The 26,665-nt window shown below is 35.9% G+C and overlaps 2 protein-coding genes across 7 annotated transcripts; one reads left to right on the top strand and one right to left on the bottom strand.

Moving 5' to 3' along the window:
* Nucleotides 1–557: 557 nt before the first annotated feature.
* On the bottom strand, nucleotides 558–22,052 carry LOC110837130 (uncharacterized). 6 transcript variants are annotated; one of them, XM_087351590.1, is made up of 13 exons: nucleotides 21,675–22,052; nucleotides 18,952–19,147; nucleotides 17,088–18,092; nucleotides 16,057–16,343; nucleotides 15,006–15,142; nucleotides 12,177–13,101; nucleotides 11,045–11,298; nucleotides 9,488–9,635; nucleotides 8,783–9,049; nucleotides 7,854–8,156; nucleotides 5,345–5,596; nucleotides 4,369–4,643; nucleotides 558–2,492 (listed from the first exon to the last, which is right to left on the bottom strand). In XM_087351590.1, exons 1-13 carry the CDS (start codon nucleotides 21,699–21,701, stop codon nucleotides 2,249–2,251), a joined length of 4,320 nt encoding a protein of 1,439 aa, XP_087207716.1. In that variant the 5' UTR covers nucleotides 21,702–22,052; the 3' UTR covers nucleotides 558–2,248. The 6 variants fall into 6 exon arrangements, with proteins under 6 accessions (XP_087207716.1, XP_087207719.1, XP_087207720.1 ...); XM_087351593.1 differs by lacking the exon at nucleotides 21,675–22,052 and adding an exon at nucleotides 21,343–21,656; XM_087351594.1 differs by lacking the exon at nucleotides 21,675–22,052 and adding an exon at nucleotides 21,417–21,656.
* A 266-nt stretch (nucleotides 22,053–22,318) lies between these two features.
* On the top strand, nucleotides 22,319–24,609 carry dUTPase (Deoxyuridine triphosphatase). The gene is made up of 4 exons (XM_022085212.2): nucleotides 22,319–22,813; nucleotides 22,995–23,131; nucleotides 24,076–24,221; nucleotides 24,428–24,609. The coding sequence occupies exons 1-4, from the start codon at nucleotides 22,710–22,712 to the stop codon at nucleotides 24,482–24,484; spliced, it is 444 nt and encodes a 147-aa protein (XP_021940904.2). The 5' UTR covers nucleotides 22,319–22,709; the 3' UTR covers nucleotides 24,485–24,609.
* Nucleotides 24,610–26,665: the final 2,056 nt, after the last annotated feature.

Raw genomic sequence — 26,665 nt, 5'->3', positions numbered from 1 at the left:
ATGTGGCCCAAGATCACTGTTACCCTTCAGATCATTCTTGTACTATTTAAACCCTGGGCATTCTTACACCTCAGGCCATTTTTGTGCTAATGTCATTCAACAGTAACTGACATGGATGGGCTCATAACGTGATAAGTTTACAAAAAATTAGGGACAGAAAATAAATTTGTGCAAATTTACAGACTTCAGCATGGCACTAAGGTCAAAACTGCTTCAAAAGATCTTACCCATACTATTTAAACAAGACCTCTATTTATGAAAGACTAAATAAAGTTTCAGACAATGCTTATTAGACACCCATTGGATGAGAGCTGTTTTAAACAAAAGCTGTATACCTTTGTGATAACTCCACGAATGTTGGCATGAGATTCTACAGGCCAATAGGCTTGTGGCATGGATAGCTGATTTTGATGATGAACAAAAAATTGTTAATAAAGTAGCTAGTGGCTATCAGACTGATTGATCATGTTAGGTTAGGTCAGTTTATAGGAACACAGGAACAACAAATACATCCTTTTTGTTTGTATAGGCATTATACAAATTTAATTACAGAAAAGTTAAAATCCAATGGTTTATTTCCATCATTTCACATCAAATGGCACAGTGCTGTTTCAGTCAAAGTAATCTCATCCTCTTACCACATATATTAAATATAACCATCTGTTTTCTAAAAAGTTATCACAATTTTGAAGCCTGGGGGAATAAGGTATGGTATACTTTTCATGCACACAGTAAGTGAAATTCCTCATTTAAACTTCTCTGATAGGTGGCTAAAGTCATAAACTGTGGGAACTGGGCATTGCAGAAATTGATAAATGAACATGTATTGTACTTCACATACTATAAGAGGTTATGTAGATGTAACATGACATTTATGTTTAAAAAAGAGATGGAAGACCACCTTCATATTCTTACAGACCACAGAAAATAACATTTGGGAATACAAACCCTGTATTTCCTTGAACCTGTCTAACAATCAGATCCACTGAAACAGGTAACCTTGCAGCTACATAAAATTCCCAAAATTAAATAGATATCAATAGGCTACATTTCTGTAGTAGCTTCTAAGACCAAATTTAGCCAAATTCCCTTAGCCAGAATGGCTGTATAATATTACTGCCTTCAGATGTTTTCTGAATGTTTGTGTAGTTTAATTTTTGTAAATATGAGCAAACTTGAAACTCTGTCTCAAGTAGAATTAACAAAACTCTGAGGCTCCAATTACACTTAAAAATGCACAAATTTATTGATTACTTACAAATGGAAAGAAATACTTACAGGTAGACAGGAATTATCTGCTCAATTTAGTCTGATTGCAATGTATAATAAGCAACTATCTGCAATAATATCAGAACACTGTAAATTCTGCCATGATTTGCACAGCTAAATGTAGTTTGTAGCAAAGATAATATTGTGAAACCTGTATTTTGATAATGAAAATATACATTATATCCTGGACTTACAAAGTTCTTTTTGCCCTTTGTATAATGCATAAAAAGAGGTACAATGAAAATGGCACATGTTATTACATTCTACGACACAACATGGTTTAGGAATTTCTACTGTTTTTACAGCATGCATTTTGTGGAAGTTGTTAAATGTTTGGAACTGAACGCAGAAAGGCTATAAACTTTATTTTGTTAACTTCAAAAACTACACTTAAATTACATAGAATCTAGTTCTGTAATGACAAAAAAGTTTCCTCAGTTTTAAGACACTTTTTCACATTTTAAAATTTCTGAAATTGGGGTTCATCTTACATTTGATAGCATTTAAGAATCAATGTTGAAACATGATACTGCATGACTGAAACACAAGGAAAAATCTCCATGCCTATAACACTAGTCATGGGGCAGTAAACACAAAGATAGCAACACAGAAGATTCCAAAAGTATTATTACAAATGAGTTTTATGTTTGAACACTGACAATTGCTATTGTAATATACATTCCCCCCGCCCTAAAAACCTATTAATAAATCAAGGTGCATCATAAAATCAATAGCAACTTTCTTTTCTGCAAACCTATTATTGTCTTAAAATCCATTGCATCTTAAAATCAAGGAAATACAGTATTTGTACGTCTTCAAAATTGCCAATAGAAAGAATGCAATTATGAGTATGTTCTGGTGAATTCCAGATTTCATGAGCTTTCCCAGGTATTAAAAAAATATATGAAAAGCAAATGCCCAAATGAAAATTCATTAAACTGTGGGAAAACAAAAATTTGGTGTTTCACTATGATTCAGATTAATCTGCTGGTAATACAAATGTCATGACTTCATCACTTAGTTCCTGCACCTGAATATCTTCCTGGTGGTGACTTCTTACATGTTTCTGCATATCCTGCTTCTGCCTGAATGACCTGTTGCATATTTCACAAACATGTGGGCGCTCACCCGTATGGATAGTCTTGTGATTCTTCAGTGCATATGAACGACGGAATGCAATTCCACAAATGTCACAAGGGAATGGGCGTTCATCACGGTGTATTCTGTAAAGAAGTTTTCACTTCCATTATTGACACCTATTTGAACATAAAACTTCTTATGGGACGGAGTATTTATGAAGAGGACATAACTAATTCCAAAATATGGAAAAGCATGTTTACAACAAAATATGAATTACATGGAAAGTCACAAAATTCTGGTCCTGAGAATATAATGAATAATTACCTTTGATAATAAAAAATTGTAAATGGAAAGGAAAACATGGAATTTAATGGAGAATACTTTGCATATTAATATTTTCTATCCACAAGTGGGAAATAATACCTCTATGCCTCTTGAGTCAGTAACTACAACAATGTAATAGGTCAGTAACTGATACATCACACAATTAGATTTTAACGCCTATAAAATATGAATTTCCAAACTTGTTCATAATGCATTTAACCAGCACCAAAAGAACCTCAGAACCTGTGAAAAACTTGAGCCAAACAGTGAATCATTCCAGTAAACTAAATTTCATCATTTATCACATTGAAACTTAACAAAATGCAGAATAATTCAAAATCATAAATAAAAATTATTCTAAAAGTTGGAATATTTCATTACTGTAAATAGTTTTTTTATCCATTTTAATGTGAAAAATAATAATTGTATAAAATATCTCCTCCAATATGAAAACAGATACAGAATATGCAATCCTGTCACAACTGAACACAATGATCAGAATGCTGACACTGTCATCAGAGGACTGAAGTGATGGCCAGGGAAATCAGTGCAGCCTGGCACAGGACACCAGTCTGCACAGGTAATTATGGTTATTTTGGGATAATGGAAAGTTTGGGCTCTCTGATTGTTTAAGGATGAACACAAAAAGACATACACAGATGTGTCACTACAGTTAATTTGATAACATGCTGCCAAGGGTGATGACTTCCTGTTAACATACATACATACATATTTTATTACATTCCATGGATCCATAAGACAGTCAGATGACGATAGGATGTGGAAGAAGTCATAATAGTAATAATACAATACATATTATAAAGTACAATTCATACTATTATATAAATTTCACAAAATACAAACAAAGGGTTCACCTAAAGAAATGATAAGTTACAAATAAATCTACAATTATTGGTAAACAATAGAAATTCATCGACAGAGTAAAAGGAGTGTGTAATTAGGTATATTTCTAATGCTACCTTAAATTGCTCCTTCTTATTTACAAGACTTGTGAGTGTGTTCAAGATCATAAGTTTGATGAAAGCTGGTTCCAACAGTTTTACACAGAAATCAAATGAGAAAGCAAGGAATGCAACCCCTCCCCCCTCCAAAACCGTGAGTGTGTGCATGCATGTGTGCACACACACAAAGAAGGCCAAGGCCAAAATTGTGCCCCTGGCTGATAAAGATATGGGAACAGTCTCCTGGGATTCTGAAGGATACATATAGTTTGATTTTGTGGTGGATGAGAACACCATCAACACAGTTCACTATCTTCAGATGCTGAAAAATTTGTCATGTGCTCTTCATGACAAGCACCTAATGAAAAAAACAAAAAAGTATGTCTGACAAGGGATACCCACCACATAGTCCAGACTTAACATCTTCTGACTACCATCTATATGCAGTCTTGAAATATATGAAATGCCAACACTACAGAATGATGACAGTCCAGGAAATCATACATAGCATGTTGTGAGGTCCTGTGAATGCATTTTTACTATAGCAGGAGTTCTAGGTTTGTGCAGCACAGACAGAAATGTACAAATAATTCTAGAGATTATCTAGAATAGTGCTAGGATATCATGTCCAGGTACTGCTGACAGTATCTCTTTTCTTTCAAACACAATTTTTTCAATATACAATAAATGTGGTCACAACTCCTTCATAGTATCTATCACTGCTGCAACTCACCTAGTATGTTCAAACCACATGGCTCGTGTGCGGAAAGATTTAGAACATTGCTGACAAGAAAATGGTCTTTCTCCTGTATGTTTGCGAACATGGTCATCCCTGTCTCCTCTTTGAAGGAATTTTTTGCCGCAGTACTCGCAGGAATGTGGTTTATCACCCCGATGTAACCGTAGATGTGATGAAAGGCCTGAGCTATGTACAAATGTCTTCTTACACAGAGGACACACATGAGGTTTTTTTCCACTGTGTGTTTTATTGTGAGAATCCAGAGACAACTGAAACAGAGTATAAAAATATCATAACAGTTAAGTTGAATCCTGGTGAAGTCAAAGAATTATAATATAAAAATTTTGTATTTTCAGAAAATATATATAACCATACATCATTGTATGGTCCTACTGTAAGTGGTCCTAATGTCACCCCCACCTCAAAAGTTTGTTCGTCTGCCATGTTGGGATTATCAATTATAGAAAATTATCAAGTAGGATTTTTGGGTAGTCCCCAATGGCATAATGTCCATACCAAACCTCATCCAAATCCATCCAGTGATTCTGCAATTGAATCATATGGAAAAACAAATGGATGAACGAACAGACAGACAGACAGACATGACCTGCCCTATATGCATTCATTTCTAGCACATTGTACACAGAATGCATAATAAGCAGAAAAATGCACCTACATTCTCACAACTTCCGATTTTATAAAAAAGAAATTATCTCATCATGTCCACAGACACAATGTAAATGTGTTTACTTAGCCTTCATTTTGTTTATGTACTTTCAGTTTCAATCTTTTTGGTCAAATCTTGAACAGAAATTTATATAGCAACCCAATATGATGCCATTCTTCAATATGACAATTAAAGATTAACCAACTTCAAACAGACACTAATGATAAAAAGTACATAGCATTTACCGTATATTACAAACATTTTCAATGCAGAAGAGACAGTTATCAACAGCTAATAAAGTACCTTTCGAGCAAATCTTTTCCCACATTGATCACACTGGAAAGTAGGGCCAGGGTTGTCTCCAGTATGTAACATATTTATATGAGCTAAAAGTGACTGTTGGCTCACATAACGCTTCTCACAGTATTCACATTTCCACCGCTTTCGTTCACTTGCAGGCAAGCCACTGCCCAATGGAGGCGGTTCTGTCTCACAGTGACGCGTTCTTCGGTGGTATGCTAAACCCCATGAGTTTATAAACTGCTCAGGACACATCTGTGACAGTAAGAATCAACTGATCAAAACCTCACAACAAACAAATTAAAATGAAATATTCCTTATTGCAAGCAAAACTATGTTTTGAGACCTGTGACAAAGTTTACATGTTATAAACATTTTCCTGATTTTGTTTAGATACCATATTTTCAAAACAAACTTTTTTCTATGTTCTAATATTTCAACAATTCACACTTATGAAACAGTAAACATATAAGCCTCTAATTTTCAATTTTCATTGGGAGTAAGAGATTCACTTTTCAGGTATTTAAGAAGAAAGCATAAATCATTTTTGTATGCAAAACAAATACTGAGATCATACCTAAATGTTACTCATGTTAACTCCAGTTTAATTTTATGTCTTTCCAGGTTAAGTATGAGCATCTTAAGTTACACCTTTTAAGAATGAACCATATGTTTCTGCATGCAGAGGTGACAATGGTGTTCAACTCAGCATTGAAGAATTCCTACCACATGACTCCTTCAGGGTCTGGCATGCCTAGGCTGTCCTAGTTCAGAGACCAAGAGGGTCTTTCAGATAAACCATTATGTAACTTGCCATATAAGAAGCAATTAGGTATAATTTAGAAGTAATCACAGGTATTCAGGTTCAACTACTGAAGAGGAAAAATACCAGGCTAATTAATTGTGTTTTGGTACAGAACAGGAATACAGTAATTTCCTAGTGCAGACAACATCTATGAAGTGTTAAAAATAGTAATGGGGGACCCAGAAGTTATTATTCAGTTCATATAATAAAGGACTGTTGGTGTCCATGACACTAAAAATATTTTCAAAGTTGATCCTCAGATCCCCATTTAAGAATATGTCAAATTTGAACCCCCTCATATATCCATTCATCAAGAGACAGGAACATACTCTATAAATGTTCTAATCAGTGTCCACCCCATCAGGTTGAAAGAAAAAACTGACAGAGACAATATTATTTTGCTGGATGTTCTAGGTCAAAATTGTAATATACTGTACATTATAATGTCCCCACTTAATGGTACCTGCACCTTGTCATGATAGTGGGGCTTGAGTACCTCAGTGATCCCAAGAGCTATGCTGGCAGTAGCATAGCTACTGGTAGGGCCTCCCTAGCCAGATTGGTCGAGGGGGAGAGGTCGGACTAAGACAGGTACCCTGGTCCTCCAGGTTGGGGGTTGGTCGTAAGGCTAACAACCTCGCACCATAAAAAGGAAGATGTTTCGAAACCTCAATCAAAGCCTCGGACAGACGGACCTAACAGAGCAGCGGAGGATAGGACCGAATGGAAGAGGAGAATTGAGGAGGCCATGGACCGAATACAGACCGGAGAGCCATAGAAGAAGAAGTACATTATACTGTGAATATGGCAGGCCATAATGAGCATATACCTAAAATTTGGCAGGCATGTATGGTGTGTTGCAAAGGTAAGGTGGTAAACAGAGATACAAGTATTCAGTTGCAGCAGAAATTTATTTTTGTTCAGTTTAAGTAGAAGATATTATTGAATCATGTATTTCATTGTTCTTTTGTATGCTGTAAACCTACAAAGAATAAACTGATGGGATGATCCACATGGACATGATAAAATATATTGCAGTGTTAAATTATTACTTACAATTGAACAGGTTCATAGTTTGCAATTAAGTTTTATGTTCAAGCTTCTCTGGGGCCAAAGGCCATTAGTATAGCTATAATGCTGTTAGGAAGTATTTTCTACGTCGCATCACATGACTCCTTTAGCCTGATTTAGTCCCCAAATATCATTCACTGAAGTTAGATTGCCATTCAGAATCAGTATGATTTATTCTACAGTGAATATACTTACCATTAAAACTCCACTAATGTAAGTTTAGAAACATGTTATTTAAAACTAGATGACCAATATGGAAAAGGGACAAAAATTTTCTGCTATGGCAAGGAAACTCATCTTCAGGGCATGAGAAAGGAAGCATATACAGCCAAAGGCTAGATAAGAAATAATTACTGACATGTAACTACCATGCCAGTTTTCCTCCGGGGCTTCCCCGGTTTCTCCGCGGCATCCCAACAATTACTCATACTCCATACACACAGAAGAAGGCAATGGCAAACCACTTCTGTTATCACCTGCCTAAAAACATATATGAACAGGTCCCAGTCCAAGAAAAGGATGGAAGGATCCTGTTCATAATGTCGCCAACCTCCTGTAAAGGAGATGGCGTAATAAAGAAGAACTACCATGCCACTGAAGGCAAAGAAATGTCTGTTTACTGAAATATATACACACCTTGCATTTGTACATGTGTTTCACCTCAGCATGTATCATCTTACGATGAACGGCGAGGTATGTCCAGTGGACATATGACTTATCACAAGAGTCGCACAAAAATAATTTTGGAACTGAAAACTCATCTTTCTTCTCATAGACACCATGAATCACTTTATGAGTTGCTACACGAGCAAATGTTGTAAAACCTACACCACATATGTGACACTTGAAAGGGAGAGGCTCATCAGTATGACTTAATCGATGTTCAGTGAGAAAAGCAGGATCTGCATAAAAACGCTCACAGAACTCACACCGGTACACCTGAAATGAAAACCCTTCAATTCAGAACTACTGAACTCTTGAAAAACAGTACCAATGACGACAAAATAAAATATATATAATTTTTAGTGTCTTCAATTTGTTTCACTTTATCTATGTATCTTCAGTATTTCAATGTTCTTCAGTTTTTAGATTGAATTCCTCTGGTACAGTTACTTTAATTTAAAACATATTAAATCATATGAAAAGGTGTGTAAAAATAAGTGTTTCTCTGCCAGTATGATCTTCAAAATCAGCAAATTTAAATGTAAATGCAAATTTCCCCACAAATGAATGACAGAAGTTCAATGAAAGAGGAAAGAAAAGCCAGTCGAATTCTAGTAATCTTACAGCAGTAGCCAATTTTGAGCTCAATAATAATGACAATGATTCATGTACCCAGAGAACTCCAATTAATTAAAACCATTATATCATGTAAATAAAAAACTTTTCTCAAGTACACATATGTTTGAACCAGAATTCAGCTCAAGGTGACTTTCAGGACAGAATCAGCTTTTGAACTTTTAATTTTAATGCAGAATTATTTTCAGATTGGTGTTCATGACACAATCTGCAATTAGAAAAATCTGTCCACAGAACTAAAACAACTTTTATGTTCAGTATGTTACCTTGTCTATAGGGTAAAGTTGGAATACACATTCACTCTCACCAGGCCGTGAATGTCCAATATGAGCATGTGCAATAGCTTTGGGTTCATTTGGAAAAGTCTCTCCACAAACTGAGCACTGGAAGCATTCCTGAGGTTCTGTAATCTTCTGCAGCTCATGTGACTTCAAGTGTTTCTTGAGTCGTGAGTTTCGGTTCAAATATTTGCCACATATGTGGCACTGAAACGGCTTCACTTCCATGTGAGATACAGAGTGCTCCTTTAATGTCTGCAAACAATGATACCAGGAAACTTATAAGACAGAAACAGAAGCACCTGTAGCAATTTCCAAACTAATATTATCAAGTCAATGACAAGCTGCGATATGAAAAGGGAAAACTGAATGAAATCTTAGAAGAAGCTGTTAGATGGAAAAGGTTACTTGTTACTGAAGGCTTAAATACTGAATGTTACTGTATTTACTCATGTAATACCGCCCATCTTCACATTTAAACGGAAGTGAATGACTGAATAGAAGAGTGAGTGAGTGAGGGAGCAAGCATGAATGTGTGTGTGTGTGTGTGTGTGTGAATCCATTCAGTATTGTTTTGTCTTCCCACAAAATATGTCTAGAAGACTGTAACAAGGCTGAAAAGGTATAATCTGTATTGAAATATACAGTTTTTCCACATGTTCTCTGCAAGAGTAATGGGTCATCATTACGTACCTGTTTATCAAGAAATGTCTTATTGCAGACTTCACATTTATAATGTCTCAAGTTGCGGTGAGATCGCATATGGACACGAAGAGCTGCTCTGCTATTATAGTGCCCTCCACATTCACTACAAATGAATGATTGTCCTTGATGTGTAAATCTAAAAATAACATTTGAAGAAATACATTTTTCATATTCTTCCAACAAAAAAATCCTAGCAAGGTTATAACTAGGAAAACCAAAGACAATCAGCACTTGTCAGAGCAAGAGGGTTACTATACTTTGTCCCAGCCAGTTTGTAGTTATTTTACCAGTCTATTGATTTATTAAAATGGTGTTACATGCACACACAGGTTTTTATGAATCACACCTCAAGCTGCTGTAATTGTGACCGAACAAGTGAAGTATTGTAACTTAAGGGAGTGAGTTCTCAATTCCATTCACTGCTGTTAAGATGGTGATCTGAGGGTGGAGAGGGGAAAACACATGCAGTATAGCAGTTATCAAGCACCTGAGTCATCTGTAGTTGCTGTTGTGATGGACATGCTGTTTTCTTGTTTCTCTGTTCAAAATTCTGAAATTCAGATGCAGGTTTATGGACAAACTGCAGAAGGTATCTGTTTCTAATCAAGTTGTGTACAACAAAATGGACAGACATTGGTGACCTAGACATATATGGGAGGATATATCAGGCAGGATCCATGGGAGATAGGAATTGAAGGAGATTGGATTTTGTTGGCCCAGGACAGAGACCGGTGGAGGGCTTTGGTTAATTCGGTGATGAACCTTTGGGTTCCGTAAGCCATCTAGTTAATTAGTCCAAATTCCTGCTAACCCCTTGCTGCATAGGTTATGCCTGTTCTATTAAAACCAAATTTCACACACCTAGATTGCAGGCAGACATCCAGCATAATCGAAACGCAACTTCTTCATCTGCCCTTTCTTCTGGTGTATTATAAGCAATGTATAAGAATGGTGATACAGCTGGCAAACGCAGTGTTAAAGCAGACTTCCACATTTCTCCAGTTACACTATACATACATAATTATCCTAAATATGCCAACATCTCAATAAAACTAGCAGCCAGGATAGAACAAAACTTATGAACAGTATATGCTGTCTCAGTACATCATATAAGCAAAACAATAATAACAGGATTTAAGGTTCTCATGATAGCAAGTTACAAGATTGCTGTCTTTTGGGTTGTAAATCTGTGTAGTCTGGTAAAATTTACCAAAATTTCAGAGGTCTTGGCTGCTCTATCATCACGGCAGCTACAACCTAGAAGTCAGCCATCTTAATAATAAGAGCATTATAAATTCCCTACACTGTATATTTTTCAGAAGAGGCTGCATGTAGAATGAAACATAAATTCAGCCTCACTGAATGCTAACTTTAATAAATACTCATTCTCATAATCATACTGCATGTGCTGTTTATCATTCAGTAATAACATAGTGTCATACACACATTAATAAGTACAATCTTGTTTATTCAAGAAGAGGACAAAGACAATCAAGACAACATTATTTAGATTATAATTATGCACAAAGAGAGAAGTTTACAAACCTAATATGGTCATATAAGTTGTCCTCTTCTATGAAAACCATCCCACATGGGACACATTCAAGAGAGCGGGCATCAGAATCATGGAATTGCTGATGGAATGCCAGACGTGCCTTGGTGCTGAAAGACTGGCCACAAGTCTTGCACGCAAGCTGATCTGGCACAGAGTTCATTGGAATACACACATGAGATTTCAGGGCCCGCTGGGAAGCACAACGTCGACCACAAACAACGCAGACATGAAGCAATCTTGCATCCTAAAGGATTACATTTTCATATTATGATTCAATAAAACCTGTGCGCGCCTAAAAAGGTTCTACTTTTTTACAAACAGCCAAATGAATTCCAGCATCCATATTGCTAACATGACCCAGAACTGCAGACAATATTAAAGATAAGTAATCATTAAACATGATTATTACCTTATTAAAAAGTTTCAATGCTTACTTTTCATCATAGGAAAATGGCATGGCAATGGCAGAACACCATAAAGATGGAATATAATTTTGAAGAATTCAAAGCTTAAAACTCAATATAGAATAACCACACAAAGTTTGTTAACATTTCAAAAGATAACATTGTGAAACTACTCATTTTATGGCAACTACTGTCACACCAACACAATTAATAGGTACAGTCAAGTACAAAGGTTGTGTAATGACTCCCGAGGTTTTTTCCACCTTGTGGATGTCACTCTGAAATATAAATAAGAATAACCCCAGGTAGAATTTGAGGTTTTCATGGTGGTGAGTATGAAGATGGCTGTCTTCTGGGTTGTAGCACCATGTAGTCTGGTAGAAGTCATCACCCTAATGATGGATGCAGCAAGGACCTCTGAAATGTTGGTTAACTTCTACAAGACTCAAAATGGCTGTCTTCTCGCAATAACCGAGAAGACAGCCATTTTGAGATTAACCCCAGTTTGTCAACACAACTTCTAAAAACCAAAGTATTTAGGTTATTTTGAAGCAATGTCACATTGTCGTGTGTGGCTACAATAGGTATAGTAGTGGGTTAAAGACATGATTCTCAGTCTGTGAGAAGATTGTACATTCTGGACTTTTCTATTGTCAAAACATTACACTGCATAGCAACCATTTGTCAATTATTTTATAGCAAATAATGGGACACTCACCTTCACATTCTGGTGTATGTTCATAAAATGTCGAGTCAGGTCTGTATCAACACAAAAGCACCTTTCACACAGACTACATTGATAAGAATGCGTTTCACTGTCTGCATGAGCACACAGTGCATGTACTAAGCACTGATTCAAGTTCATCACAGTTTCACCACAAACTAAGCAACTTACAGGATTATCATCTGCGCTTCTCTCAGATTTCACATTCACATTTCCTTGTTTAGAACTTGTGGTTATAGTACCTTCTCTTTTATCACCTCCCTTGTCACCACCACTTGTCCCTTCTAAACTATAATCATCTTCTTCCTTTACACTGGTAAAGCTCATCATAATTGAATTAGAATTACTGTCATAATCATTGTTTTGTTCCATGGAATCATCTTCATAAGAAAAACCACAATCACTTCTATTGTCCTGAATATGTGAATATGTAAACATTTCTATACTTGAATTATCAGAAATGTCTGCATGTTTCATACCTTCAGCTCCAGTGTCCAAGTCTTCAATGTATGGCCTTTTTGAAGAACATGCTGTGTCCATAAGTATTTGTTTCACGGCAACCATACTTCCTTCACAACAAAGCGGACAGCAATACTCAGTTGGAATTAAAATTGTATCTCCTTGATCACAATTACCACCCGGAATCATATTTAGAAGTTCACACTCAGAAGAATCTTCAGAAATTAAATAATTACTTTCCTCATTTCCTGAAGACAAAGTCTCTGATTTGATTAAGTTAATTTTAGGTTCATGTAGATCTGCAGCTCTGCTAGTTGGAAAGAATGAACTTCTCATATCAGATTTTGAAATACAACCATTTTGTTCATGGTTAGATTTTGAAGTAAGATCAACATTTTCCTTAATAGTGTCATTCCTGCTACAAGATGCATCTGAGTCTCTGTGTATCCAAAGTTGACATCTAAAATATGAACATATGTTTACATAATGAAAAACAAGGAAGGTATAAAGGGCAATTTGTACACAATACTACCAGCAGAACTGAATAATTAACCATTTATCTGTGGTGACTAAATGCGCTCCATTTTATGTAAGTGGTCCTTCGTTCTTTTTCGTGTCTCTGATTGCATTAATATTTTGGTATAAAATTATCACAAGAAGGTTTATAGGAAAATGGATCGTTCTGTATTACTAGTACATGTGCTAAACATGTATTTATCACATACCAAAGTAAACTTAAAAGCTGATATTTTACAATACCCTGCTCATAAAATATTCCCAAAAATAAAACATGTTCAATAGAAGGACATAAGAATTAGTCAGATATTTCAATTCTTAACTATTAAATAACAAATAAAATTATATCTGCTTTTCTCCACAGTTCTAATTTGTTTACGTAATGAATGATATATATATTCAAGGTAACATGTCCATTTAAATACGAGGGTCGCTCATTAAGTAATGCCCCACATTTTTTTTCTCAGCCAATAATGAAGATAGAAAAGTGCACTTTTACATGCTTGAGATTTGATGTTTCCCGCGTTCGTGTACGGAGTTTCAAATGATTCCAACCGATAGCGGAGCTGTAGTGAACTGTTAAAATGGCGTCTGTGAACGACTCTCGTTACAAGCAACGAGCTGTAATTGAATTCTTTTTTGCTGAAAAAGAAACTGTGGTGAACATTCATAAACGTTTGTGTGCTGTGTATGGAAGCTGTGCAGTCGATAGGAGCACCGTTGGTCGCTGGGCTAAGAGAGTTAAAGCTTCAGGAAGTGAAGAAACCGAGCTCCGTGATCTGCCGCGCTCTGGGCGTCCTGCCACAGCCACCACTCCAGACATGTTGAACCGCGCGGATGCCATTATTCGTGAGGATCGGCGCATCACAACTCGACAATTGGCCCAACAGCTTTCAGTCAGTAATGGAAGTGTAATTGCAATTATCCGGGCTCTTGCATATTCGAAGGTGTGCGCAAGATGGGTTCCACGAAGTCTCACAGCAGACCACAGGATTCAAAGGAAAATGATTTATTCTGGATTGTTGGAGCGTTTTGATGCTGAGGGAGAGATCTTTCTGTCCCGGATCATTACAGGTGACGAAACCTGGATACACCACTTTGAGCCGGAGACAAAAAGGCAGTCAATGGAGTGGCATCATCCTCTATCACCGAGAAAGAAGAAATTCAAGTCAACTCCCTCCGCCGGAAAAGTCATGATGACTGTCTTTTGGGACAGTGATGGGGTCATTCTTGTGGATGTGATGCCAAGAGGTGCGACCATCAATTCAGACGCGTACATTATGACCCTGGAAACCCTCAAGAAGCGTTTCCGACGAGTTCGGCCTCACAAGCATCCAGCAGAAATTTTGCTCCTGCATGACAATGCACGCCCTTACACAAGTCCGAGAACCCGGAAAGAAATCACCAAATTTGGTTGAACGGTGCTGCCCCATCCACCCTCCGACTCTATCTCTTTGGGCCACTTAAAGATGCTATCCGCGGAACAAGGTTTGAAGATGACGAGAGCGTTATTCAAGCAGTGAGGACATGGCTACGTGCACAGGACAAGAGCTGGTACCGGCAGGGCATGCATGCACTTGTTCCACGCTGGCGTAAAACCGTACAAGTTCATGGGGACTATGTGGAAAAATAGTATGTGTAAAGGAAACATTGATTTATATTGTCACTAAATTTCAGCCATCTTGAATAAATATATTCTGAGGAACAAAATGTGGGGCATTACTTAATGAGCGACCCTCGTATATAGGTTGGATTACACAAAATATAAATGGATTTGTGAAATTAATGATCTGTGAAACTAAATATCAATTTTCTAATATCAACAAAACTTAAAATTTTCAACATTACCTAAATTTTCCATTCTCATACAATTGGTTGAGGGTCTGTTCAGCTTTCACACATGAAATCCCAAAACCTTGGCACAAGTCCAGCTTCTCAATACAGAATTCACACACTTGCTTTGGCAAGGGATCAGTTCTACTCACCTGTCAAAATACACAAAGTGCAAGACTATTAGTTCAAATTATGAGACTGAACTATCAAGTCTTTTTTAGAATATCATTCAAGGTAAACAGTCTGCGAGAATTAGATAAGCATTAGCACAACATCTACCTGAACATATCAAACAATGATGTTAACCAAGCATATCTTGTGAGCACTGTATGTGGTCTAGATCATGGAATTAGCTGTCAAAATGTTTCCTTTCCTTCAATTCTTAAAAGCAAATACTTCAATGAAACCATGGAAAAAGTCTTGACCACTTCTTAGCAATTCTTATAGCCAATGAGTTAAGCATAAGCTAAATAAATATAGAATGCATACAAGGGGTGTACGCACAAACCCAGCAGAGGATTAGAGAAAAATCTGTATTGTATTCAGGAGTCTAAACAGTACACAAAACAAGCAACCATTAAAAACTATTTCTCTAAATAAATGTCAGTTATGTAAAAAAAGTAAAGTAATTTGTGAAGTTCTGTGAATACAACAAACAAAACCTTTTGAACTATCTGCATTTTTTATTATCCATGTGCCTTCTCCCCTTCATTAGTTTACAGCATGTATTAAATACTGTTTAAAAACAATAATTACAATGGCGATTGTGCAAAAGTTCAAGGATATGTTAAAAAAATTTAGCATAGAATCTGTAGTAATAACGAGTTCTGAAGATGGCTGTCTTCTGGGTTGTTGCACTGTGTAGTCTAGTAAAAGTTTGCCGACATTTCAGAGTGATGATGGAGGCAGCAAAGACCTCTGAAACGTTGGTAAACATCGACCAGACTGCACAGCGCAACAACCCAGAAGACAGAAATCTTCAACAAAACTTTTCTTTCCTATCTTTTACAACTAAACTCCTTACTCTGGTCAATGTGCTCATGAAACAAGTGGAAAATGTACTCACATGTGTTGGTAGCCATGTATTAATCTTGCTACGTAAACCAAGCCGAAGCCCTGTCTCACTAAAAATGTACACCATAGTTTTTCTGGGCAACGCACAGAGACGACAAAGTTGATCAGGCTGACCAGAGTCTCCATCAGTACTGGGATGAGCTAACTGTGTTTCTGAGCTTGCAGTAGTGTTTGGCTGAACTTCACTATCATACATGATACTACTTGTAGGTGTCTTGGGTCTTATGCTAGTAACAGTCATCAAATCCACTGAGCTTATTGTTGTTTCGGACAACATATCTAAGAAAAAAACAAATGACACCTAACAAAATCAAGGAAACTGTAAATTAAATAAAATGGGAAATAGGTTTACAGCCAACAAGGCAAAGACTCATTACAGTTTTAAGTTACTGAACATCAAGTACAAATAGTGTATAGTATAAGAGGATAATAATTATATATAACAGAAGAGAACAATACAATTTGAATTACTAGACAAACATCAACAAGTACAACTTACAAGCTCTTCAAGAAAACTGATAATAGATTAACAAGGCAGTTGCAGATCTGATCATTTAAGTGTATGAAAATTAGCAAAAATGCCATTGATTACTAGTAAGTAATATTTTACTGAAGCATAATGACATATTCCATGATTCACGTTAGCATGTCTGTAACAATGTGTAGAAAAGCCCCAGTCTACCTGGGTTACCATGGTTATTTGAACCAGTAATCTTTATTGCCTGGACGATTCCCAGAGTGGGAATCCCCAGTCACATTCATAACCACCTGGAGGAATCCTGTATGATCATATCAACCAGACCATGGTCACTGCTCCGAGATGACTCTAATGACACTGACATCATTCACAAATATCAAAGATTCAATTCTGGGGAACACGCCAGAATTGTTACACTATGTATACCAGTTTTGCTGGTATTTAATTATTTCTTGTGGCCTCAATAACAGACAATAATGCAATTGCCATCTCGAAAATTAATTACAAAGCGGTCTAGAATAGTCCACTTAAACAACTAAACTTACCTTTATCCATATTTGTACTTTCCAACATCTTTAGTGTATTAGGTATAGTCAAATTCACTTCTGATGAAGCTCTGACAGGCATACAGTGTACAGAACTGCCCTCCACACATGTTTTTTCATCTTCCTTCTCAGAACATAAAATTATGGAATCAACATGATTATTATTATTGTTTTCCAATTTCAAATTTTCAGGCTCTTGCTTAGGTTTATGTTTTCCTATAAAAGATGATATTTCATCCTTACAACTTTCCTCTCTAAACGATGCTGCATCTTGAACAAAATTACCAGGCCCAACTGGAGCATCTTTGTATAACTCCTTTTTGGCAGGATCAGTAATGTAATCTATATTCCTGCTACAGGTCACAATGTCCACTGATTCTGTAGGGATTTTATATTTGTCAGTTTCCATAAAATTTTCAATTCCACAAATCTGATGTGCATCTTGCTTTGAAGAATTCTGTTGTAACATATCTCTTCCTGGTTTTCTCTTACTACCTGATGTCCTATTAGAAATAGATGCAACATTCTGAATATTTTTATAATCTACATACACAGAATCATTACTTTTCTGCTGATCATTCATATAGATACTATCCATATCTTCAACTTTAAGTTTGTCCTTGGCATCCATCTTTTGCTCTGTTGCTTCTGAACCTTTTATACATCCAAGATTTCCTGCTACTTCCATACCACAAGAATCTCTATTTTCATTATCATGTACAACACTTATATGAGCTACTTGTAAATTTATAACAACTTTTCTTGCTGAAATGTCCACTGTCTTTACAACATTTCTAGGAGATATCAGTCTTTTTGAATGTTTGAAAACCTTTCTGGAACTTTTTTGTTTCCTAGCTGCTTTTACCGAGAGCTTTTTATGTGAAATATGTATAAAGTCATCACTATTTGTCGGTTTTACAGAGTCTGAGGCACTCACTGGTTCTTTTAAACCTTTCGCTACTTTTGATACAGCAGGTCCATCCTTATCTTTATTTTCACTTAATCCTGTAACAGGAAATATGCACATCAAACCAACTTAAACAGATAGTGATAAGTATACCTCACTATAACATACATAATAAAAAATTGTCAAGAAATTTCAGACATTCTATACAACCATTATACAGTCCATTCATACAAGCAAATACTCTTTACTCTTGTCAACAAGCATGGAGGAAACCAACACACTAAATCTCTGATTAGCCATGTGCAGATAATTATTATTATATAAATATATACAGGAGCTTGGATTTAGCCCTCTTTCCATGTCATACTGTCTGCTTCAGGGGAGAGGGTTTGTTAATCAGTGCTGTTGGCAAGAGGTTTGTTCCAATGATCCTGGTGATGAAGAGAGTGGTTGCTACATATGCTTGGGTTTTTTCAAATATTAGCATCTTAAAGTCAATTCTGTCATGGTGTACTGTACATCAGTTGGGTAAATGTGATAGTTAATACCTGTGGATCCTAGGTAAAATGGCTGGAAAACATAAATTTAACTGACAGTAAAATGAAAGCCCTAGTGAAATTAAAAATTTGTAAAGGACGAAAAAGTGGTTCTTAACCATCTAACTGCAAGAGTATGAAAAAGTCTTCATATAAAGAGGTGGACTTTTCCCTTCAGTGGTTCAACCAGAAGCAAGCAGTAGAAACATCAGTCTCTGGTGTCATGTGTGCACAGAAAGTCAAGTTTTCTCATAATGCTTTGGGATTGGAAGGTGAGTTCAATGCCTCCATTAGATGATTTACCAGATTCAAGAGATGGACTGGATTCCTTTGGTTTTGGACAGGGTCCAGTGGCAGGCTCTTGCAAAACAGTATTATTTATAGTGGGGAAAAGTCTTCACAAAACAAACAATGAGCATACCATCTTGGAGGAACTTCATAACATTATTGTCTGCTTTAATTTCTTTGCCCTTATATTTAAAGTGGTGGAGGTCAAGAAGGCAGCCAGTTTTCTGAAGAGTTCGTGCCTGTAGATCCATAAATGTGTCAGTGGGTGACACATCTACTACAAGTGATTTACCAGACAAACTTTTTAACATGACCTTCATTACCAAGAGCTGAAATCAAAGACAAAGAGCATGTCATTAGACACCTTCTTACAAAATACTGTAGTCTTTCTGTAAATCACAGGACAATTATAATACAGAGTGGTAGCAAAATGATACCTGATTGAAAGTTTAAATAAAAGCTTTAATATTCATATAATGGTACACATACATCCATAAACACAATTCATGGAGATTTATCCTTTATGGATTGTGTTAAATATAACCATCATTCTGTTGTGCAACTTCTAAAACACAAACTGCTATGTTCATTAACACTGCCATTATTCTACACTTTACCTGTGAACATATGTTTTGAAAAACATTATTTTTGTCAACACACGTAATACCAATAGGATGTAAGTCTAGGAAAATGCTTCATAGGTAACTTGCAAAAATGCCTTCTGCTATAAAATATTCATTCCACTTCCCTATGTTACTATTCTCAAACTATTCTTGTCCAGTTTGACTTGTTCCTTACTACTGCCAGCATGAAAGTAACTTTTTCCTGTTACACTTTATTTTATTTACATTAGATTAATTTTAGCCAGTTTTAATTTGTTTATGTCTACCATAATTTCTGTGGTGCAATTGTAGCAGTGCAGAGAAATCAGTTTGATGTCTAGAATGGTATAGCACAGTTATGATTGCATTATATATGATGGAAAATCCAAAGAAAAGTGGAATACTGAGTAAGAGAAAATACATCATAAAATATGCCACTGTAATAGAAATACACGGTGAGCACAAAAGGACTTTACACATTCAAAATGTTATAGAAAGTAAGTGTGGTGTACTTAGAACTTCACACCCACACCAGCCAATAGAAAAACTCTCAAAGTTTTATCTCAAATGACTCAGGCCACTGTTATTGCTGCATGCCTCCACTACATATCACCAATTTTGAAAATTACTATCCCACAACAGAGGAGTTGGTATATTCTGCAGTTAGCAAAGTGCATTTCACACACAATTTCACATGGAACCACCCAACCAAGTATCCATTTAGGCCGCAATCTTTCCCAGAGTTGAGGCAGTGAATCATAACTGCCACAGCTTCCATCAATAGGAACAATCTACACAAAGTTTTGGACAAGTTGCATTATCATCTTGAAATCTGATATGTGACTTGTGGAACACATATTAAGTTTCCATGAGGTGTTTTCAAAGCTTTGAGAGTTTTTCTATCAACTGGTGTAGATGTGAAGTTCTAAATATGCCACATTTCATTTCTGTTTATTCCAAAAGTGTAAAGTTCTTTCTTGTTCACTCTGTATAAATCATATAGCAATAATAACCATACCATAGTCACATATAGCTCATAGATAATCAAATTTGTCATCTTACAACTGATGGAAGACACTGAAATGTTAATGTACCGTCAAATATATGCGGAATGCTTGCAAATTATAAAATACTTGGTTAGAACAGCTTAACCTAAAAGAGTGTATAGTACAAGAACATCGGAATAGACTTTAAATCACAATGAACAATATAAGGAAATTCAAACTTCTACCAGACTACACATCACAACAAACCAGAAAAAGATTCACCATCATGAAAAACTCAAATACTATGAAGAAATTCAATTGAATGCTACATCTCCAGAAACGCATTGTTTAAAGGAGAAATACATAGTCAATCTGCATGTGTGAAGAAACCTGTGTTGAAGTTCAAACTGGTCATAACAGTTTCTCCAGTAACACAGTCATGCCACCAGAATGCTGAAAATGCACCAACACCATAGTGTATGTGTTTAGTAGTTGTATCTGATTCTTTATAATGGTACAGATGTTACATAAATAATAATCATGAGAACAAAGTCACTGGTAATGCAAAATGGAAATCCAAAGTTGCATAACAAGTTGTCCAGAGCTTTTAAATTCCATAATACTTGCTTTCAATGTGAGCTTATAAGCAATGGAAGCTTACTTTTGCAAGCTATGTACCGTAATGAACAAACTCAGACATGTTGTAAACTCCAGCTAGCACCTCACACTAACCTGTATCGAATTTATAAAACTTCAATTGTAAGTCCGATGATCTATCTATACCGACATTAATGATGTGTTCCTTAGAACATAAAACGCTGTATCTTAATGCAATAAACGAAATAGGTGTAACTGCAGATTCAAATACATTCTTCGTCAACAATTCACTAATACACATCACCTTATACCAATTACAGGAACCATCTTGTTTCGTACCTAGGAGGTTATCTAATGCATATATGATACCAACATAGGTTGCTATTTTCTGTGTTACTTGCGATCAGACGTACATAAATCCATTTCCTTCACCCCATGTAATTTATTTCATGATAGCAACAATCATGCAAAGAATTGAAATGATAAAACAAAATATTTATACACTGATGAATTTTGTATGTCTTCTGGGTTGTGACACCGTATGAAAGTGCCATGTGATCTCTAATCTTAAATTAAAATACACTTTGCAGCAAAACATGTTGGAGTCTTTCTCTGTGGAACATAATTTTACAGTTAGTTTTATTTGTAAATTGTAGCTTATTAGTTCATACTTTTGTGGAATAGAAAAGAACAGACATTCCACAGATCCTTCACAGGACCAAGCCAAGATGTAGAACATGTCACAGCACAAATACGATACTTGTTTTAATACAAATTTACATTACAGGGTTATGACAGTAATTTAGTGAACTACACCGCAAAAATAATTATGCAGTAAAATATAACCACTATTGCTGATTTGTATTTATAACAGCTAAAGATTTTTGGTTGAAGTAATTTCTTCTTTGGAGTAGGAGTGAGATAGGAGATCTCTTAGTGCTGGGTTAAACTTCTTCATATCGTGATTCAGACGTTTAATAGTGGAAGAAGATAATTGAATAGCTTAATTCCAGTTTTGTAAATTCCTTTTTGATATTTACTGAGTTTAAGGTTTGGCATATGAAGGTTATATCTGTATCTTGTACTAATGTTGCAGATATCTAAGTTTTAAATAATGTCTATATTGTCTTCCACAAATGATAATGTGAGTAAGAATTTGCTGGCTAGTAAAAGAACATTAAATATCTTTAACAGCTTGCTATATGGGGTCTCCCTCTAGTGCCTGCCATAGTTCTAAGGATTTTCTTTTCAATGTATAATACATTTTTGCCATCTGTTGAGTTTCTCCAGAAAATAATTCCATATGGTATCATCAAATGGTAGTAGCTAAGTATACTTGTTTTAAAGTTTATGTTTTCACGAGTGATGTGACAGTCCTCATAGCAGAGCATGCTGAGCTTAGGTTAGGGAAAATATATTGAATTGTAGTGCCGTGTAGTCCGGTAGAAGTTCACCAATGTTTGTCGAACCTCAAGTCCTATATCTATTATTGTTCCAGTAATACCATAATGTAATGTACTTCATAGAAAACATATAATCTATGAGTGTAACGCAACTAGTGGATAACCAATGAAAGAAGCGAGTGGGATTTTATTTTGGCGCGTATTCTTTAGTTTAGATGTAAGTGTTATATCGGTCATTAGCTTTTGGGTGAAGAGTTTATTGATTTAGGAACATCAGGTGAATTGTATATTTCGTCTGTCGTCATGCCATCTGAAACTGAAGTAATCCTTCGTTTTGTAAAACTATCTGAGAAAGCCCTAGCACCACTTAAGGGTTCTGCAAAAGCTGCTGGCTTCGATCTCCGAAGGTTCGTTAAGTACTAACTTTTATATTGACAAGCTTTTCCTTTACATACGTGGAAGTTCCAAAACTAATTTTGAAATTCATGAACTTCACTTTTTCTTTTTTGAGGTTTTCGTGTTGCAAACTCCAATCTTTGGAATGTAAAATAATTACATATTGATATTGTAACATTTTTATTTTTGCAGTGCGTATGATGTAACGGTCCCAGCAAGAGGGAAAGTGTTAATAAAAACCGACTTGCAGATAAAACTTCCACCAGGTTGTTATGGTCAAATTGCACCTCGTTCGGGACTTGCACTGAAACACCATATTGATGTAGGAGGTTAGTAAAAAGGAGGAAGCATCTGTTACCAAATCCATTTTCTCTGGGTGTTTGTAAGTAGTTTAGATATCTTGATAATTAACCAGTTTTTCAAGGTGGTATACATTCTGCTAGTAATCTATTAACTGATCCTTGTTCTAGTTCATCAAATCAAGAACTACAATGCATATTGATGCATGCAAATTATACAAATTGAACATGATTAATGTAGCAAATTCAATGTCAAATATCTCCATAATTGCTGTTTTTTGTTTAGGGAAATATTATTGGGTAACATATGAACCTGTTCACAATAGCAAGTCAGTAGCAATTTAATAAACTGTCATAGAATTTCAGTCACTTGCCCTCATAATCTGCTGACCTGCTAGCCTATAAGAAAGGGTATTATAGCCCTAAGTTTTGAAAGATTGATTGATAAAAACTGGCATAATAGGTTAAAACAGTTCATAATTAAAATCTTATCTGCATACTACTGAATGATCTTGACCTTGTCTTAGCTCAGGTGTTTAGTTACCAGCTTCTCACTGAAGAGTTATGGGTGTGTGTCCATGTGAGATAAGGACAGAGTGGCAGTGGGATAGGTTATCTTTGAGTACTTTCATTTTCCCCATCAGTATCATTCCACTGCTGCTCTGTATTGACTTACATCATAAGGGGAATGGACAGTGGCTTGTTAAAAGCCCAGTCAATTTCCACAGAGATAGTCTAACCCCATTTTAACATCAACAGTTATAACAATAATAATAATGAATAAACTTTTGGCATGTACTATATGAAGGACTGTAGTTTTAAAGCTGAACTGCTTTACTAAGCTCTATTGTGCTTTCTACAGGAAAGTTAACCTTAGTCTTTTACCTAACAATTAAAAACACAGTATGTACAGAGCAGTTGAACCTGAGATATGCTGCAGGACAGAACAGTTTTGAAGTATTTATTTTCTTTAGCGGGTGTTGTGGACGAGGACTACCGTGGCAACCTAGGTGTTGTTCTCTTCAACCATTCTGACCAGCCTTTTAATGTTTCTCATGGGGACCGAATAGCACAACTTATCTGTCAGAAAATTTATTATCCAGTGCTACAAGAAGTAGAGGTCAGTATTATGTATGAAAAACCATAAAATGTATAGGCTGTTCTCTATGTTCAGCCTATTGATAGTTAGAAAGTTTTGTATGTGTATTTAATGACTCTGATTTTCCATTTGTCTAGAATGGATTTATGACTTAACATGCTTTTGTTGCATCTTGTAATAAATACACTAAGATTTTTATGCTTTAATCATGTTTTCTTTTTAAATAGGAACTGGATAAAACTGAGCGTGGGAAGAATGGATTTGGTTCAACAGGAAGTAAATGAAGTGGATTCTGTGTGTGTATTTACATGTAACTCTTAGATTTGTGATAAACCTGTTTTGAAGCATTTATAAGAATTGTTTCCTACTTATGTGGTACTGATTAAAACCTAAGAATAATGCAACAGTAGTGACTTATGTGCACTCTATATACTTATGAAAAATGTAAACAAGGACCTGCAGGTTGATTTCAACTTGACTACTGATAGACCCAGTGCTATGGGCTTTGCAGGAATTTCCAGCTTGTTTAGTATAAGCTACAATAATATAAGGGTGAACTCTATGCTCAAAGTATGATGCTGAAAATATTTTTCATCACTCCAAGATTTTGGTGAAAAATCCATCGCAAAACCGTCAGACAATCTTCCTACTGCAGACGGATGCCAGCTTCAGATCCAATTACAACATTATCAGATTCTTAATATTACTTAACACTGACAACCCATCTTCACAAAAAGGCAGCCTGTTCAGTTATAAATGTGGTCTTACCATAGCATTTGATATAGGATATTCTTCTTCTATGGCTCTCCGGTCTGTATTTGGTCCATGGCCTCCTCAATTCGGTCCCATTGTTAGGTCCATTAGGTTTTGAAACATCTTCCTTTTTATGGTGCAAGGTTATTAGCCTTGCGACCAACCCCCAACCTGGAGGACCAGGGTACCTGTCTTAGTCTGACCTCTCCCCCTCCCCACTTAATGGTACCAGCACCTTGCCATGGTGGTGGGGCTTGAGTACCTCAGTGATATAGGATGTTATAATACAATATAAATCAAGTTATGGCATTTCACATAGAAATTAACCAATCACTTTCAAACTAATCAGAAAATACATAGAAAAACTACCTGACCCAATGGAACTACATGCAAAAGCATTTCGCCCTATCAAACATCCATTCTTTAACACCAGACATAAGTGCTCACCTGTGACTGGGTGACTTACCAGACAACAGCCCACAAACTCACTGCATTTTATGTTTTAACTTAAAATCCTACCTTGGTTTAGTACTGAAGGAAGATGTTTTCTGCATTGTGTGCAGCCAGCTTTGTGATTGTCATTATAACACTGCACTAAAAAGATAAGCTCACAAAAGTGAGGAAAATAAATTATCCAGTGTGTTCATGTGTGCAAATTACACGTTTCGTTAAACAGGGAGTGGTGCCTTATTTTTATGTTAGTAAAGTTATTCTGAACTTCACCATCCCAAAACCTCAAGCATGTTATTACTTGGTATTATGAATAAAATCCACTGCCTCAACAACTGGTGCTTCTCAGCTGGTGAGTGAACTATACACAATTTTATTAAGGTTCTTCTATATTATAGGTGTCCAGTTCACTCTTACCATCATGCAGGTAGCCTTTGATTTAGGCCGGGGATGTGTTCCTGGTCGAACCAGCGTAAATTGAAACTTTTTTATAATGTAAATCAATGGGAAGTCAATGACATGCGTTCCCAGCACCCAAACATTGATGAGTAATATAATGGTATTATATTTAAAGCTCTGAAATAATGCAAATAAAATAAAAGGAAATTAAAAAATATATTTTATTCAGATAATTGGCAATTTGTTGGTCCCCGCAATTGACTGTGATTCTTTCATGTGACTGATGTGTACAGTCATCTCTGCTGTTATGCGATAGTTGCATTCTGCACAGATTAAATTAGTCCTTTGAAAGTTTAAAGTGCCAGGAGTGAAATTGCGTAACAGCAAACTCGCATATGCAAAAGTTTGCATTTCACTAACAATTACCGATTCATTGGAGGAAATTCGCGTTAACAAAACATACGTAATTGCAGAGATGACTGTATTTATAATTTTTTCAAAATCAGCGATGTAACAATTACGATTTAGTATAAGAAGCAGCACGAGAAACATTGTAAAACGTTTTATAATGGTAAATTATATTTGTTTCACTTCTTAACTTTCTGGTTTAAAAATTGGCGCAAATCTAGGGCTACCTGTACGTCATGCAAGCCAGTCATATTTCATTGCTGTTGTGAATAAATCATTCACCTCAATTTTCTCTATCCAAGACAGCAGCTAGCTATGGCAAAAAGCCACTTCAAATGGTGGAGAAATTGTAATAAATATTACACAGTAAGAAATTCATCATCAAAATAAACTGTATCATGTTACTGGTGATGAGATGGGACTGCAAGGACAAGTGATAATACACAAACCACAAG

This window comes from Zootermopsis nevadensis, unplaced genomic scaffold (assembly GCF_977971745.1).
Source record: "Zootermopsis nevadensis isolate Lab colony 2312 unplaced genomic scaffold, Znev_1.0 Znev_ptg000019l, whole genome shotgun sequence".
Classification (NCBI taxonomy): domain Eukaryota; kingdom Metazoa; phylum Arthropoda; class Insecta; order Blattodea; family Termopsidae; genus Zootermopsis; species Zootermopsis nevadensis.
The sequence above is the reverse complement of the archived record's forward strand: the minus strand, read 5'-3'. Positions and strand labels throughout refer to the sequence as shown.